The sequence below is a fragment of the Myotis myotis genome, unplaced genomic scaffold, assembly GCF_014108235.1.
Source record: "Myotis myotis isolate mMyoMyo1 unplaced genomic scaffold, mMyoMyo1.p scaffold_m19_p_18, whole genome shotgun sequence".
Classification (NCBI taxonomy): domain Eukaryota; kingdom Metazoa; phylum Chordata; class Mammalia; order Chiroptera; family Vespertilionidae; genus Myotis; species Myotis myotis.
In genome coordinates, this window is record NW_023416322.1 from 27281890 (window position 1) to 27299827 (window position 17938).

The following is a 17938-nucleotide window of genomic DNA, read 5'->3' on the forward strand; positions in this document are numbered from 1 at the left end:
GCGCGGTGATAAGCGTGGACCTATGGACATGGAGGTCACGGTCCCATTCCTGGTCAGGGCACATGCGGGCTTGGTACCTGGTGTGGGGCGTGCAGGAGGCAGCTGATCAGTGATTCTCTCTTTCATCATTAATGTTTCTCTCTCCCTCTCCCTTCCTCTCTGAAATCAATTATATATGAATTATATAAGAAATATATAATGGAAGATGGAAAGGATCATGAGGGGGACAAAGATGATGACAAAAACGAAAGGACAGCCGAAACCGGTTTGGCTCAGTGGATAGAGCGTCGGCCTGCGGACTGAAAGGTCCCAGGTTCGATTCCGGTCAAGGGCATGTACCTTGGTTTCGGGCACATCCCCAGTGGGGAGTGTGCAGGAGGCAGCTGGTCGATGTTTCTCTCTCATCGATGTTTCTAACTCTCTACCTCTCTCCTTTCCTCTCTGTAAAAACTCAATAAAATATATTTTAAAAAAAAAAAGAAATTTAAAAATCATTGTTATTATTAAAAAAAAAACAAAACAAAAAAAACGAAAGGACAGTGAAAGGCCCAAGCTTGAGTCTTCCCTAACGCCTGCTCTGGCCCCCTCTTCTGTACCCTCTCCATGTGTCTAAAGCTCACCCTGCCGATATAGGCAAACTCATATGCCACCTTCTCCATGAAGCCTTCTTGTTTGCTTCCTGCTCTGGATTCCACAGCATTCTTTCTGCACATCAAGTCTTAAACTTTAATGCCCCTGAGGTCAGTGGGAAAACTTCTTCATATATATATATATATATATATATATATATTTTTTTTTTTTAATTGATTTCAGAGAGGAAGGGAGAGAGACAGAGAGATAGAAACATCAATGATGAGAGAGAATCACCGATTGGCTGCCTCCTGCACGCCCCCCAATGGGGGGGATCTAGCCTGCAACCCGGGCATGTGCACCTGACTGGAATTGAACCCGGGACCCCCAGTCCACAGGCCGATGCTCTATCCACTGAGCCAAACCGGCCAGGGCTGGGAAATCTTCTTAAAAAGGAAAATTTCTGAATTGGTGCTTAAGAGATGCTTATTTAGTAAGGGTGGGGTGGGGCCCAGAGTCCATTTTTAAGAAATTAATTGCAAAGCAGAACCACTCTGGGAAACTTGACCTTCCAATCTTGGTGAGCTTTGCACAAGGCTGCCTTCTGATACCCGCTTTCCGAATCTCGGTCCCCCAACCTATTTTCTGGTGACTTTGGGCGGTCACCTCTCTTCTCTGAGTCTCACTTTTCTCCTTTGAAAAATGGATAGAGCATTAAGGAGCCCTGCCCTACTTCTGTGAGAAACCCCTGCTATTAACACACAGTGAAACGACTTAGAACCCTAAGAGAATAAGAAACTTTTAAAGGGATGTGGCTATCCTTGTTCCTTGTTAACACATCTGCTGCCCTGCAGAGACAAGAAGCCCCACAAGGCCAGGGACCTGTCTTTGACAGATATTTTCAAAGCTGGTCCTCTTACTCTAAAGATTGATGATTCATCTTATTAGGTATATACCCGGCCCTCAAATGGCTATTTTTATACAAGAAACTGATAATAGAAACTTCACGGTGCACTAGCTGGTTTGGCTCAGTGGATAGAACGTCAGCCTGTGGACCAAAGGGTTTCAGATTCGATTCCAGTCAAGGGCACGTACCTCGGTGGCAGGCTCCTCCAGGGCCCAGGGCCTGGTCAGGGCTCATGCAGGAGGCAACCAATCCATGAGTTCTCTCACATAGATATTTCTATCTTTCCCTCTCTCTTCCACTCTCTCTAAAAATCAATGAAAAAATATCCTTGGGTGAGGATTAGAGAGAGAGAGAGAGAAAGAAGGAAGGAAGGAAGGAAGGGAGGGAGGGAGGGAGGGAGGGAGGGAGGGAGGGAGGAAGAAAGAAAGAAAGAAAGAAAGAAAGAAAGAAAGAAAGAAAGAAAGAAAGAAAGAAAGAAAGAAAGAAAGAAAGACTTCAGGGCATGGGTGGGAAAGGGATTTATATAGTTCTTATGTGCACTCTTTCATACGTTTAGAAATTTGTAACCTGTACATGTATTATCTATTCCAAAAGTAGTAATAGTAATAAAGTCTTCCAGTAAAAAATAGTGAATTGAACCTACCTAATTGGATTCCCTCCTGAAATCCTGCTAAAACTTCAATAAAGAAATTTTTTGTGAAAAGGCATGAAAGACCATTTTGAAAAGATTCAAACCCACAAAGACGGGAATGATGGAAAGAGGAAAGCACAGTTACAACATTTTGGAAGATGGGAAGCAAATGGCCCAGTGGTAACTGGCTTGGCACATCCAAGACAGCGGAGACCCAAGTTGGCCGCGGGGAGTGTGAGGATCAATACGATCTCCTGAAGAGCCTCCCGGGGCTCAGGAGGCCTCTGGGAGGGAATGAGACATGGGAGGGGAAGGGAACAGAAAGGAGGGCTGGTTAAAAGCTGTTTAAGGAACAGCTATAGCTCCTCCCCTGCTTCAGGATAGTGGGAAACAGGCTCTCCCAACCCCAGACAAGAATAAAAGAAGGCGCCCTGGCTGGTTTGGCTCAGTGGATAGAGCCTCAGCCTGTGGACTGAAGGGTCCCAGGTTTGATTCCAGTCAAGGGCATGTACTTTGGTTGCAGGAACATCCCTGGGGGGGGGGGGGGGCGGTGCAGAAGGCAGCTGATCGATGTTTCTAACTCTCTATCCCTCTCTCTTCCTCTCTGTAAAAAATCAATAAAATATATTAAAAAAGAATAAAAGAAGGCTAGCCCTGGCTGGTTTGGCTCAGTGATTAGAGGCTCAGCCGAGGACTGAAGGGTGGTGGGTTTGATTCCCGGTCAAGGGGCTGGTCAAGGGTACATACCTCAGTTGCAGGTTCCCCAGCCCCAGGCAGGGGCCCCTGCAGGAGGCAACCGATCAACCAAGTAATCTCTCTCTCTCTCTCTCTCTCTCTCTCTCTCTCTCTCTCTCTCTCTCTCGATCTTCTGGTACGCAAGATGATACTCCAACGCTCTAACCATCCCAACCAGGGCAGTGATAACCAATTTTATTAAACACTTACTTTGTTCCCAGGCTCTGTTGGAAGCACTTTAAATACATTAATTCATTCCTCAATACAACCCATTCTATAGACATGGAAACGGAGACACTCCATTTTACAGATATTCAAACAGAGACTCAGGTCCATTAGGTAACTTTCCTAAAGTGACACGGATGGTGGAGCGGGCACCCAGACCCCGGTATCTCTGATCCTTAGCCACTCTGATTCCCCCTAAAATGCATAGCAGCATGGCTGCACTTTTATTTTTGGGTGGCACCCGGGAGAGGGGGCAATAGAGATATTGTTTTGAAAAACCACTGGTCTAAACTACCCATCTTCCTCTCCTAGTGGGGGTACTGGGGCGCCAAGAAGTGGTGATGGCGTAGGTCACACAGCCCTGAGGGCTGGGGCCAAACCCCTCTACTCTCTCTCTCGGGAGTTTAAAGGGAAGAAACTGACGTTTCCTTGGAAACTAATGAATTAGTGAGGTTTTTTTTTGTTTTTGTTTTAATATATTTTTATTGATTTTAGAGAGGAAGGAAGAGGGAGGGAGGGAGAGATAGAAACATCAATGATGAGAATCATTGATCAGCGGCCTCCTGCACACCCCCTACTGGGATCGAGCCCACAACCTGGGCAGTGCCCTGACCAGGAATCAAACCGTGACTCCCTGGTTCATAGGTCACCGTTGAACCACTGAGCCACACCAGCCGGATGCATCTATGAGGTTTTGATACTGATGATCTCCCTTACCACCCCATAACACAGCTATTTGTATTTACATGTTCACAGTGGTGGAAGAAAATGTTGTTTAGAGGTTCAAGTCACTTGCCGAAAGCAAGATTCAAACCCAGATCCCCCAGGTTGTTGCCAGTAGCTCACACTTCCCCTTCCCTAGTACCCTCAGCCCCATCCCTCCTGCTCTGAGCCAATCTTCCTTCCTGATATGGACAGAATAAATCCACCCCCCTCTTCCCCGACCTTGCTCCTTCAGAACCCCACAACCAGATCTGCACTCACACGTCTGCTCTGCGCTGGGGCCTCAAGTCCCCGGACTTCTGTCCTGACCTCCCTCCCATACAAATGCAGAAGCAAGCACCAGCAGCCACCGCATCATTTCACTGAGACATTTGTGAATTGGTTCCAAGCTGCACTGGCAGTCGGGGGGCCTGTGACCTGTGTGCTCAGATCTGACCACTCAAAGGGTCGTGTAAAGCAGCCGCGGCACCTTGAGGCTTGTTAGAAATGCAGGCACCCCAAACTTACTGAATTAGAATTGCTTTTTAAGAGGATCCCCCGGTGATTCGGTTGCACATTAAAGACTACACAGCACTAAGTCAGACCTAAATCCCCAGGGATGCGGGCTTATGCCCACCTGCCCCTGTAACTGACCCTCTTCTGCTCTTGGCTGGGTTGTTAGGGGCAGCTGTGAGTTGGTGGATGTTGTTGTAAAGAGAACTTGGATATTAAATTGCACTCAAGGCCTGGGAGATTACAGCAACAAAGGGAACCCTGGTTGGTTTATTGCAACCAGCATCTGCATGGTGGACTGAGGCAGGCCCAAGAGATTTGTTGCAAAACAGAACGTAGGATCCTTATTGCCACCTCTGCACAGGATTTCCTGACACAACAAAGTGGAGAAATGGGTAGGACTCTTAACTCAATTGGTGTGTGCTACATTGGAAAGTAGTTTTAAAATGTTTGTTGCACTGAAAGTGTGCATATTTATAATACCGGCCTGGGCACTAAAAGAAAACCTATTGTGACACTGGGTTTACTGAAATATCTTTAAAAATGTGTGACAAGTGTCTCTCCTAACAACAGTAAGAACAACAAAGGAAAATATAAGCCTGACAGAAAATGGACTATCACACGGACTGACTGCATTTCTAAGTAGAATGCATCACAGAATAAACGCCTCCTGGAATTGCGCTGCTCTGTTGCAACAAGTTTGGATTTGCTATTGGACAAATCTGCAAGTCCAGGGCTGAAGACATGCTCTTTTCTTGCACCAGGACCTTGCAGAGGGCCCCACTGTGCTGGAAGCCGGTCCATCCTTGCTGCTTGACACAGTCGCTGCAGGGAAGAAACATCTGCACAGCATATGTTTCAAGGGACCTGGCGTATATAGCATACTGTTCTTAATATGTTTTCTCATCTTCTTGGCGCTGTGTGTTTTAACCAAGGTCACCTCTCCGAGAAAGGTTGTTTCCCCAGGTAGGGATTTTTCCCTGAAGTTAGGGAGGGAATAAAACCCCTTAACTAAGTGCCAGGCTGGTAGTTAATCACTTTAACTATGAACAATCACGCTTAAACTACATAATCTTTACTCCCTGGAATGGAGATAAGAAACGCCCTAAACTTTGGAATGGAATTGCTAGGATTAAAATCAACTGGTATAAATACAGATGTAACAAGACAATAAAGAGGAACCTGGCTATGATGATCACCTGAACGCTGCCTCCGTGTCATTCCTTCTTTGCCGACTCCATCCACACCTTGGGGAACCCCTGGACCTGCTGGGGCTGGACCCCAACACCACTGTGCCAGCAGCCTGGGGTCTAGAGGGACTCCTATCACAGGGGGAATGAACGACGCTAAGAGGACACACTGTTATATAGGCAAGACTTGTGACGTGCATTGCCGTGGGCAGGACAACCAACTGGCAGGAAGGACTGTAGGAACGGCAGGCCTTCGCCAATGATGAACGCCTATTCCCTGCGGCCAACGTTGGCAGGGCAGCAATATTACCCCATCTGATGGTTGAGGACACTGAAACTCAAGAGTGAAGTTCAGGGGTCATCCAAGTTCTCGCGATGGGTGAACAGCAAGCAGAGTGGGATGTGGACCTGGGCCTTTTGGCTACCTCCTGCCCTTCCTTGCAAGGAGACTACAATATGCTTTGAACTAGGATCCGGAAACGTGTGGAAAGAAAAACATGCATATTTTACCTTTTCAAACCTAAAATATTTTGTTGCAAAACTTTAAGGATCTGGACACGCTATAACAGAGGATTCAAATATCTTATTTCTTTTGTTGTTGTTAATCCTCACTCTAGGACAGAGGTTCTCAACCTGTGGGTCGCGACCCCTTTGGCGGTCGAACGACCCTTTCACAGGGGTTGCCTAAGACCATCCTGCGTATCAGATATTTACATTACGATTCATAACAGTAGCAACATTACAGGTATGAAGTAGCAACAAAAATAATTTTATGTTGGGTCACAACATGAGGAACTGTATTTAAAGGGCCAGAAGGTTGAGAACCACTACTCTAGGACATCCTTCCATTGATTTTTAGAGAGCGTGGAAAGAGATAGGGAGAGAAACACATTGATTGATTGGCTGCCTCCTGCACACGCCCCATCCGCAGGGATCCAGCAAAGGAGGTAGTGCCCCTGAGCGGAATCAAATTCATGATCCTTCAGTCGGTGGGCCTACACTCTACCCACTGAGCCAAACTGGCTAGGGCACCGATATCTTATTTCTAAGAGACCACAGGTATCTGGAATTTGGGCAAATCCAAGACCCATACAGTGACAGCAAATCAAAGATGTCATTAGAATAAAGTCTTGTTTGGCTCAGTGGGAAGAGGCCTGAGGTCAAGTTTTTTTCTATCACTAGATAAGCTGCAACCCTGGCTAAAATGTAGTCTCTGGAATCCAGCAAAATCACACTCGTTCTTTAAGGCCCAGCTCTGGTAGCCACCTCTGCGAAGGCTTCGCAGATTCTCTCCCGCTCCCACCCCAAGCGAGGTAGTGCCTGGCTCCCGGTCTTCACAGCTTGCTAAGGATCTGGGACTTGGCTTCTACAACCTCTTCCCGCTAGAATACACCTCATCTTCGAGGGCTTGGCTAGCGTAGAGCCCAGCTCTCTTTTGGCAGGAGCTAGCATGGAGAACTGACATCCATCTAATGCACCCGGAACGTGGCCACTTCGTGCCACAACCCCTCTGCCACCTCCTGGCTACCAAACGCTTCCATAAAGCCCGCAGTGAGGAGCAAATCTCCGACGTTCCCGGGGTCACCGACTCTAAGCACGTGGAGGTCCAGGGCAGCCCCTGCGCGCCCAGCAGCCCTGTGCGCGCCCCTCGCCCCGGCGCCCAGCGGCCCTGTGCGCGCCCCTCGCCCCGGCGCCCAGCGGCCCTGTGCGCGCCCCTCGCCCCGGCGCCCTGCAGGCTGCGAACCCGGCGGGCGCCGAGCACACGCTCCCGGCTGGGGATGGAGCAGAGGGCAGGGGGCAGAGGACAGGGAGACCCTGCGAGAAGTCGCCACTTGACCGAGTGCAGGCCACCGTGGTGAGCGCCCCGCGGGGCCGGGGGAGGGGCGCCAGGCCGCTCCGTCCTGCCGGGCGCCAGCTCCTCCCGCCGGGCGGGCACCCACCGACCGGGGGCACACAAAGCCTGCTCGGCGAGATCGGCGCTCGGCTCCCCACGCCTGTGTCGCCGCGCGCCGCCAGGGCGGCCTCAGGTTGGGCGTCGGGCGGTGGCAGGCCCGAGCGTCCGGAAGCTGCGCGCATCGAACCTCGGCGGGAGGGGGTGCGGCGGGGGAGGAGGAGGGGTGGGGGAGGAGGGAGCGGGAGTGGGGACCGGGCGGGGGGTGGAGGAAGAGGCCTCGCGCAGAGGAGGGAGCAATTTAATTTCAAACACAAACAACTGCACGAGCGCGCACCCACCGCGCCGGAGCGTCGCCCCGGGATCGGCGCCCGCCCCGTCCGTGCGGCGCGCGCGGGGAGACGCCGTGGCCGCGCCGGAGTTCGGGCCGGGGGCCGCCATCGAGGCGGGGGCCGCGCGAGGGCCGGAGCGGAGCGGCGCCGCCACCGCCACGCGCGCCAACTTGGGCTCGCGCTTCCCGGCCCGGCGCGGAGCCCGGGGCACCCGGAGCCCAGCCATGTCGCGATCCAACCGGCAGAAGGAGTACAAATGCGGGGACCTGGTGTTCGCCAAGATGAAAGGCTACCCACACTGGCCAGCCCGGGTGAGCAGCGCGGCCAGCCGTCCGATCCCCCCCTCGGGCTCGGGTTGCATAACACCGGGGAGGGTGCGAGCGGTCCGCGAGGCGGGTGGGGGCGGGGGTCCGGGCCCCTGACTTGCCCCCAGCCCGCTCGCGGGTTATATAATGGGGAGGCGACCGGGTGGGGGCGGCGAACACCTGGCAAGACGGCGTCCGAGCGCAGAGGCGTGTGCGCGGCGTGGGGACCCGAGGGCGCGGGTCACTTTGCGACTTGGCCGTGCGCGCTCAGCTCTGCTCCCAGCCCCCGTCCTCCCAGCGGCTTCGGACCCGCTGCCTTCGGTTTGGGCCGGTCTTGTAACTCCTCCCACCCCCCCAGGCGCCACCGCTACCCCCTTTGGGACCCCCTTAGACGCCCCGCTTCTTCATTGATTGTCGCCCCAAGCTCAAACTCCTTGCTGGGTTAAATGATGAAAGGACACCAGCCCGTGAAAGGAATAGATGGAGGCGGAGTTGGCTTCTGGAAAACTTTGGTTCGGGGCGTCCTTAAGAGGTCTGACGTGGAGAGGGTCGAGGAATGGTTGGGGACGGTGTAGGAGGCGATCTCCCTGGTTCGGAAATCATCCGCCAGGACCCTTCTTCACTCCTTGGCCCCACGAAAACATGCCTCCATATGCCGCCAACTCACATTTGGGCCTGAGGGTGCCTGGCGCACCCGGTGGGGCAGGGAAGTCCAGTCCACACCGCCTCTTCGCGGAGGCTGGAGGCGAGGCGACGTGGGTGGAGAGCCCGAGTTGCTGCTACACCTCCCCCCACCCCATCCCACCCCCACGTGAGCCTCGCGGGCCCCAAAGGCCCAATCTGCCATGTGGTGGATCAGCCCGCCAATATGAGGGCCCCTCCCCCCAGTCCAGCACCTGGCCAGGTGGGAGGGTGGGCCCCAAAGTCCTGGGTTTGTAGTCATGTTTCCCCCCTGAGGCCTGCGACAGGTGAAGTAGGAGGGAGGAAGGTGGCCGGATGGAGCTGGAGGAGTTCGGGGATGCCACAGGGGGCAGTGCCTCTGGCAACTTCTTTCAAAGTTGGTATGGGGCGGCCTTGGCATTCGGAGGGGGTGCCTAGAGTGTAGGACTGGTGGAGAGTGGAGTCCAAAGGCAGAGAGGGGGGAGGGGAAGGGCATCTTCTGGGTCAGGGGGCCACGTGCAGAATTCCCTTAAGGCCGTGGTTGCTCTTGGTGGCGTGAGTCTGTGTGTCTTCATCTGGCCCAGATCCTGCCCTGAGCTTAGGAAGTTACCCCCAGGCTCCCTGGTGTCCCGTTCAGAGTGTCAGGCCAACTTTGGGGTCACTCGGAGGAAACCCGGAAGACCCTTCCTCATTCCGTACTCTCCTCTGAGGAGTCTGCCTAATCCCATATGCCTGGAGCTCCTGTTTCCTGGAACTTCTAGATGCCTGGCTTCTGGAATGAAGTACAAAAAGAGCTGGACTCTCCCCGACCCCAGGGCCTCCTAGAGGATAGGGGAGGCAGCACCCACAGAGGCCTGGTGTGTACATGTATGTGTGTGGCATGTGAACACTCATGTACTTTACCCTGCACCTTTGATCCAACTGGCTTCTTGGCCTGCATGCAAGGCCCTGGTGGGCCAGGCAAGAACTGAATCCAGGTCTTTACTGCTCTGCCTGCTGGGGTGGGACAAAGTCCAGAGACTGGGCTAGGGCCTGGGGAGGGGTTACAGCTGGAATGTGGGTTAGAGAACCAGGGACGAGAGGAGGGGGCAGGAGAGACACAGGTGGGCCTACATTGGCCCTGTGAGGAATACCTGTAGGTTTTGGTGGCTGTTTGTAGTGAGGGCAATGCCTGGGGCTGGGGATGCCATCCATTTCATCTCTTCCCACTGGCCTCCAGGGCAGAGGGTGGGCCCCCCCGGAGGCAGAGCCTCTTCCTTTGTTGATGCCTGGGCCTCTTAGATAAAGTTAGGGCTGGGGGAGGAGACCAGACCAGGGTCCCAGAGCTGGGACTCCACCCTTTGCCTGTGCTCTGGCTCTTTGGGCGGGGGTGGGGTGGGGTGGGGGCACTACACCCAAGTTATTTCTGACATGCATCCCCCTTAAACAAAAAAACACCCCCAAAATAAAAATAAACAGACAAATTGGTCTCCTCCCCATCCCCTGGATGTGGTCCTAGTCCCTAGAGGGGCCCGATCCCTCCTGAGATGAAGAGCAGGGGACTGCCCCTCTGCTGTGGTGAAGGCCACTGTGGACCCTCCTTCCCGCTTCTGGGCAGCATGGCTGATCCTGGGTGAGGCTAGAACAGCCCGGTGCTGGGAGAGTCAGCCAGAGGGCCACGTGCTGGGCCCCACCTGGGAGGATGGTGTGACTCCATCTTGACCTTCTCCTCCCTCTTCCTCCTGCCTGACTTCTTGGGGGATCTCCAAGCTCTTAACAGTTAACCACCAGCACTCAGGCACTTGCCCCCCTTCCCCCCAGGTTCCTTCCTCCCGTTCCTCTGGGTCCCGGACAGCCTAACCTGAGCAGCCCGAGGGCCTCACTCCTCTTTCCTCCCGCCGCCCCGCCCCCACACCCAGCACACTACCTTCTCTTTTCTGCCTCTTGGGTTTGCCACACTTTCCCGGCCCCAACTGTCTCCTGCCCCAGATTTTCCGGTTCCTGGGTCAGGTGGGGCCTGGGCCCTGGGTGTGGTGGTTAGAGCCCTGGCTGGCAAGGACCGTGGGCTGTGCCTTCCCTGCTGCCTTCCTCTGAACTGCTCAGGCCACCCTGGGCCGGGGTTTGGTCTGAGGCTGGGGGTGAGGTGTTCAGGCCTCTCCCCCTCTCCTCACCTGGGGATTCCCGATCCCTCTTCATTCTTCAGGGTGCCCATGGGCTCTGCGAGGACAGGATTTCCTATGCGTGGGCCTGGCCCGAGAGGAAAAAGTAACTTGCCTGGATTCTGGGACGGCAGAGGAGTAGCAGACCCCGCTCCCCTGCTGGGCCAGTGGAGGGGCTGCAGTGGGTCTCCAGCACCCATCTGGCCCCACCCCGACCCACTTAGCCTTGACTCACGTGTTGAGTCACAGCCGGGATATAAAGGCACCGCCTGGGAGACGTATGTCTGTATTGGGGGCACAGGCATCCTCAGAGACCTCATGTCATCTTCCAAATGCTTATAGTGGAGGGCCCATGATAGAAGGGATTTCTCTGGGCAGCTGGGGGAGGTAGAAACTCCATTTAGTGAAAAGAATGTACCTCCTGGCCCCTTCCCCACAGGTGTCCACACACAAGGTGAGGCAGGGGGGTGGGGTGACCCTTTAGGCCTCAACCTGTGGGTCACGACCCCTTTGGCAGTCAAACGACCCTTTCACAGGGGTCGCCTAAATACATCCTGCATATCAGATATTTACATGACGATGCATAACAGTAGCAAAATTACAGTTACGAAGTAGCAACAAAAATAATTTTATGGTTGGGGGTCACCACAACATGAGGAACTGTATTAAAGGGTCGCGGCGGTAGGAAGGTTGAGAACCACGGCTTTAGGGGTAGCTGCCCATCTGCCCAGGCCCTGGTCTCTCTTCTCCTCTAGACCCACCTTTTATTCGGCTAGAGGCCAGCAGGGAGGGTCTGTCCGGTGTGTCTCATTGTCTATTTTTAATTCCTAGCCGTTCTTTTCTTTCCCTCCCACCCTGAGGTTGGGCAGCCGTGGCCTCCTGGGCCCTGTCACCCCTTATCTCCAAGTCGGCTTCCCCGGGAAAAGCCCCGCGGTCCGGGGAGCCGCTCGGCTGCGGCTGTGCTGGAGACAGCTTCGCTGGCCCCACGCCCCCTCCCAGCCTCAGTTTCTCTCCTGTCATCACGCATTTTCCGGGCGCATGCTCATGCGCGGCTCCCGCGTGGCCCTGAGCACAGAGCTGGGAGTTCGCTGCGGTGCTCTCAGCTGGGACCCTCAGACCCCACCCCTGCCCCCGGGAAGCCGCGTAGGGAAGGGGCTATTGTTGCTATTATAGTGCGAGTCTCCCGGGATCCCTAAGCCCCGGAGGCTCTCAGTTAGTGGTGTGTTTTTTTGTTTGTTTGCTTTTTGCTTCTCCCTCCGAGAAGAGGGCGGGGAGCTAGCTGGTAACTGGACCCAGGTGTCCTGGTCGAGGACGGGCCCCTCTGCCTCCACCCCCACCCCGAGGTCCTCGCTCCCCGAGAGGCCCGGGCTGGAGCTGAGAGCACTGCCCTGAGCCCGGGCGCCGGGCTCCAGGCTCCAGGCTTGTGGGTGGGGTGTGTGTCAGCGTCCCCTCCTCCCCGATCCGGAGAGAGGGCCTGGGGGAGGGGTGGTCACATTCCTGGTTGCTGAGTGGCCCCGGGGGGCGGGGTTGGGTTGTCATGGCGATGGAGATCGTGTGGTTTTTTTTGGTGGTGGGGGGGGGGGGGGACAGGGTGCCTTTCCACCTCCCGCATTCGCACCTCAGCGTCTGCTGGTCACGGGGAGGCCCCGTCGGTGCCCGACCTTCCTGGGGGGAGGGGCTGGACCTCTGTCCCCAGAGGCCACGGGGCAAGTGGAGGAGGTGCCCAGGGGCTGGAAGGCTCCATGTCTGGAGCAAGATGCCCCTCCGATTCGCGCCCAGGGCCCACCCTCTCTCCTGGGTCTATTTTAGCACATTCCCAACCTCCCAGCTTCCTGTCTCCCGGGCCCTCAGGTGCTCTGTTCCCGTCTGGATGCGTGAATCACTGCCTGTCCGCCTCTTTCCTATCTGCGCCTGGGGCCCCGGGCAACATGGCCACCTGGCCTCCGTCCGAGGGAAGCCCGGTAGCTGGAGCTGCTGCAAGTGCTGCTGGGAGTTGTAGTTTCTCCTCCGTTGAGCTTGGCCTGGGCGTCCAGGGCCTGATCTGAGAGGCCGGCTGGGCCACTGCCCTCTGCGTTTCCCGGACCTCAGACCCCTGCACGTTCACAGCTGCCTGCAGCGCCCAGGGCGGGCCGGGCAGGGCGCCAAGTCAGGAGGGCTCTCCCCAAGCCCTGGCCCTCACTCACTTGCCCTGTTATTTGGGCAAATAACTTTTCAAAGTGTTTTCCTAGAAGCCTGTTGTGGTTACTACTGGGGGGGGGGGGGGGGGCGGGGGCGGGGAATAGGCAGCCATGGCCTCACCCCTCCACTGGAACCAGAGCCGTGTGCTTTCATCTGTCTCAGAGGTTCATTGGGCAGCCTTTGCTGTGCACCTGCTGTGTGCTGGGCACTGCGGGGCGTACAGACAGGCCTCCCTGATCTCGGGCATGCGTGGTCCTCGTGGACATTGATTCGATGATAACCTGAACGGCTGAAATTGGGATCGTGAGGGTGCCGTGAAGGGGAGGTGCTGACAGCTGTATCTGGGGAGCTGACCAGGTTGGGGGAGTTTCTGGAGGAAGTGGTGACAGGGCTGAGGTTGGAAGGCTGGTCAGGCGTTGATGAGTACAGGAGGCTGAAGGGTCAGCCTGACTGGTTACGGTCCTTTAGCCCTCACCACCCTGTGGCTTAAGCACTGTGACTGTCTCCACTTCAAAGACGAGGAAACCGAGGCAGAGGTGCCATAAGTGCCCAGCATCGTACAAATATTGGTGGCAGCAGTGGGATTCCGACCTGCCGTCATGAGAAGAGGTGACAGATTGATGGGAGGAGATGCTCACCGGGGTCCAGCACTTCCAAAGGCCGCGCTGGCTGCCGTGGGGGGGGGTGGGGGGTGGGGGGGCAAGAATGGAGACTGAAAGGACGTGGGTGCTGTGGTTTTAGTCCAGGCAAGAGGGGACCGTGGTTGGCCCAGGGTGATAGCAAAGATGCAGAGCGTGTAGATAGGGTCTGGGCATTTGAGGGCAGAGTGGATGCTGTTTGATTTGTGAAGGAGCGGGGGTGACTTAACTCGGGGGTTTCTGATGAGCCGTCATGTCTAGCTTTGTTTGAAAAGTTCCACCGCTAAGGGTCATTCCACAGCCCCTTGGTGACCTCCTGGGTCCCTCTCGGGCTTACGCTGATGTGCCTTAGAGGTCAGCCCCCACCCCAAACCTGCAACTCAGACCTCCCGCTCAACTTACTTCTCTTCTTGCTCACAGATTGACGAGATGCCTGAGACTGCGGTGAAGTCAGCCGCCAACAAATACCAAGTCTTTTTTTTCGGGACCCACGAGACGTGAGTGAGGGGCAGCAGTGGGGAGGGCCCCAGGCAGACCGCTTTGGGGAACGGGTGGTTATGGCGCCCCTTCCCTGTGGGGCTGCACAGCTCTGAGGCAGCGAGGGGCTCGAGAGCACAGTCTCCCATCTCTCACTAGGGCATTCCTGGGCCCCAAAGACCTCTTCCCTTACGAGGAGTCCAAGGAGAAGTTTGGCAAGCCCAACAAGAGGAAAGGGTTCAGCGAGGGGCTGTGGGAGATCGAGAACAACCCTACGGTCAAGGCTTCTGGCTACCAGGTGAGCTGCCAACTGCCCAGTAGACCCCCTGGAGAGCAGGTGTGGCCACAGGCTCTGGATACCCCGGGCCCAAACAGGATGCTTAGTCTTCAGAAATGGGTCTCAGGAGAACCAGGGCTCTCACAGTAGTAGCTCAGAGGGCAGAGGGGCAGGGGCCGGGGGGTGGGGGAGGCTTCTGGCAAGAGGGTATGGGGTGCTGGTGTGTGGTGTAGCTGTGAGACCGGGGGGAGGGGGCAAGAACAGGATGGAGGCGGTAAGTGGGGAGGCCTCTGTTGGGCCCAGGGTGAGTGTAGCACTTGGCCTTAACTCTTTCACAAAGGCTTCCCGGAGGAGGTGCACGTGAGCCGGGCAGGACGAGGCGGGAGGGTGGGGGGCGGGGGTTGGCGGGGAAAGGGTCCTAGCTCCCTTTGGGAGAAGTTGACCCGAGGTTTTGCCTCCTGCTCCAGCCCTCCCCCCTCCTGCACAGAGCCCTGCCTGCCCGGCCAGTGGGTTTACCCCGGGGCTAATCCGACAGAGGTGGGTCTCAAATCACTTGTGAGACTGGGCACCTGGGTGGGGGTGGGGGAGAGGTGGGAAAAGGAAGGAGTGAGTGGCTGAGGGAGGGGTCTGGGGAGGGGGCCTAGCCTGGCAGCCACTGGTGCCACTCAGCCTCTGCCCTCACTGCCACAGTCCTCCCAGAAAAAGAGCTGCGTGGAGGAGCCGGAGCCAGAGCCGGAGCCTGAGGCCGCAGAGGGCGATGGTGACAAGAAGGGGAACACCGAGGGTAGCAGTGATGAGGAAGGGAAGCTGGTCATCGACGAGCCCACCAAGGAGAAGAATGAGAAGGGGGCGCTGAAAAGGAGAGCAGGGGACCTGCTGGAGGTAACTGGCCTCCCTGGGGCCCCGGGGCTGGATTCCCAGTCTGAGAGAGGCCTGGCCCCTCGTCTTAGGGAGTCCCTTGCTGAGAAGCAGAGGGCTGGGCAGGGACTGGCCTATCCAGGAAGGAGCCTCTGGAGAAAGGAGGGGGAGGCCCAGGCCGGTGGCTGCCACCCTCCCTCTCTAGCCTCAGCCCACCTCATCCATCTCTACCGATCCCGCCCAGGACTCCCCGAAACGTCCCAAAGAGGCGGAAGATCCTGAAGGGGAGGAGAAGGAGGTGGCCAACTTGGAGGGGGAGCGGCCCTTCCCTGTGGAGGTGGAGAAGAACAGCACCCCCTCGGAGCCCAGCTCTGGCCGGGAGCCTCCAGAGGAAGAGGAGGAAGAGGCTGCCAAGGAAGATGCTGAGGTCCCAGGCATCAGAGATCATGAGAGGTGAGTGAGCCCTGAGCTGGGAGGGCCCAGCCACCTCTGGCGAGGAGGGGTGGAGGGTCTGCAGCTACCCGCCTCTCGGGAGGCCGGGTGGACTTGGCCAGGAGATGGCACTGGCTGGGGCGAGGGCAGGCCAAGGCCTCATCACTAACCCTTCTCCCTCTAACCCTCCTTCGCAGCCTGTAGCCACCAATGTTTCAAGAGGAGCCCCTGCCCCGTTCCTGCTGCTGTCTGGGTGCTACTGGGGAAACTGGCCATGGCCTGCAAACTGGGAACCCCTCCCCACCCCACCTGCTCTCTTCCACTCACTCCCTCCCCAAGCCGGTCCCCGGAGATGGACCTGGATGTGGCATGCCATCTGGCCCTGCCACCACGTCACCTCCACGCCCCCACACCGCTGGGATCTGAGTCAGGGCTATGTCTTCTGCTCCATGGGCTGAGATGAGGCCATTATGTCCCTCCCTGCCTGGATCTGGGTCCCAGGGTTTCTGGACCAGCTGTTTTCATCTCCTTACACCCTTTTGCCCCTCCCCCAGGCATTCTGGGTCTCTGTGTTGGTTTGGGTCAGAGTTAGGAGTAAAAAGGATGGAGGGTAAATGGCAAGGGTGGGCTTCTGGGCCGAGAGGGACAGTCCTCAGATCGGGGTGGGGAGTGGGCAGGAGGACGGCATCTCTTGAGCTCCGGTCCCTTCCTCCGACACCTGTTATCTCAGCTGCCTCGATTCAGGGAAAGTGGGACAGCTCGCGGGGGAGGGCCTCCCTCGGTGATGGATAACACCCATTTTTCCCTTTGCTGATCACCCCAGGAGTTCTGGGAGTTGTAGTTATTCATCAAAAGATTTTGGGGCTTCCAGTTGTTTGGTCCATGGACTTGGGATCTGAAGGGCCGACTTCGCTCAGCTTCGGTGGGAGTGTTGAGGAGTAGCTTCTCCTTTTAGATCTTGGGCCAGAGATGTGATGCCCTGGGGAGACCCCTCACTGCCCTTCCCCTCTCCCCACAGTGCTCAAGGCCAGCCTGCAGTCACAGGTCACCCAGACATAAAGGAGAAGACACATTTTTTAGGAAATGTTTTTAATAAAAGAAAATTAAAAAAAAAAATTTAAAGATCCCTATCCCTCTGTGTGGCCCCCACTCGGCTCCTTTCTTCCTCGCTGTTGCCCTCGTTTCTGAGGTGCACTGGGAGGCTCCCCTTCTGCTAGGGCTTGGTGACGCTCCTTCTGTAGCTGGGGCTTTGGTGTCCCTCCTGGTGTCATTTCCCACCCACACGCTCCCTCCGTGTTTCACCAGATCCGATTGTCCCCACTGAGAGGACAGGGAAGTGAGTGCCCCTCCCAGCCTCTTTCTCGGGGTCTCTCTTCCATCTCGTGCCCCTCTCCCTCTCCCTAGGGCTCTGATGAAAAATTGCTGACTGTAGTTTAGCTCTGAGAACCGTAGACAATTTCAGTTCTAGGAAAATAAACCTGTTGATTACTACATTGGATTCTGGCTGATTTTTGGGGGGGTCTATTGAGAGGGAGAGGGGAAGGGGAATACAAATGATTTCCAAATTAACTTTCAGACTGAGGTAGGGGGTATCAAGCCTCTCCTTCATTCTCAGGCTGTTCAAAATATCCAAAGTTCTGCATGAAGGCAAAGTCACAGAATACACTATTTCGTTTTACTTCTCTTGCCCAGTCACTGTTTAACACAGGTTTCTCCATAAGCACCTGAAAAGGTAAAAAAAAAAAAGTGCACACGATGGAGGTGTCAGTGTCGATACCAGGCACAGCCCACTGGCCATGGAAGTGGGGCATCTGGGTTGGCTGTGGAAGTAACTGACACCCAAGAGCTCAGTAAACAGGCACCTTTCACTGGTGATCAGAGGCGAGGGGGTTGGTAGGTGGAATCTTCCCAGGTGGATGAGATCATCGATCATATGCGGGTCCTGGCGGATTTGACATTTCGTGACCAGATCATTGGCTGACAGTGTTTTAATCTGCCTCGGCCGCCTCCGGCAGAGAAGGGCGTATGGGAAGAGTATTATCCGTAGCCTTGCCTGGAAAGGGTGGCTCTCTGCTTTAACCTGGAAGCCACAATCATGTAGAAAATGGAGCCATCGTCTCAACTACAATTCCCAGCAGCCCACACAGCTTGTTCAGGAGTGTGCCCGGTGCGGCAGCCTATCGCGCTTGGCCTCCAACGCCCGTGGTGCTTCACGGTGAGTTTACGCTTCCTTGATTTCCTACCCGACCCCATTTCCTGTTTCAGCTTGCTTCGTAGCG

General features: G+C 55.8%; 1 protein-coding gene and 1 long non-coding RNA gene across 2 annotated transcripts; one reads left to right on the forward strand and one right to left on the reverse strand.

Moving 5' to 3' along the window:
* The first annotated feature begins 7622 nt into the window (after positions 1-7622).
* HDGF (heparin binding growth factor) lies at positions 7623-17150 on the forward strand. Its single transcript, XM_036342927.1, has 6 exons — positions 7623-8007; positions 14036-14112; positions 14252-14390; positions 15060-15251; positions 15472-15680; positions 15857-17150. Exons 1-6 carry the CDS (start codon positions 7921-7923, stop codon positions 15861-15863), a joined length of 711 nt encoding a protein of 236 aa, XP_036198820.1. The 5' UTR covers positions 7623-7920; the 3' UTR covers positions 15864-17150.
* Positions 16562-17890, reverse strand: LOC118672898. The gene is made up of 2 exons (XR_004973242.1): positions 17522-17890; positions 16562-17383 (listed from the first exon to the last, which is right to left on the reverse strand). It is a non-coding gene; the product is annotated as an uncharacterized LOC118672898 (long non-coding RNA).
* Positions 17891-17938: the final 48 nt, after the last annotated feature.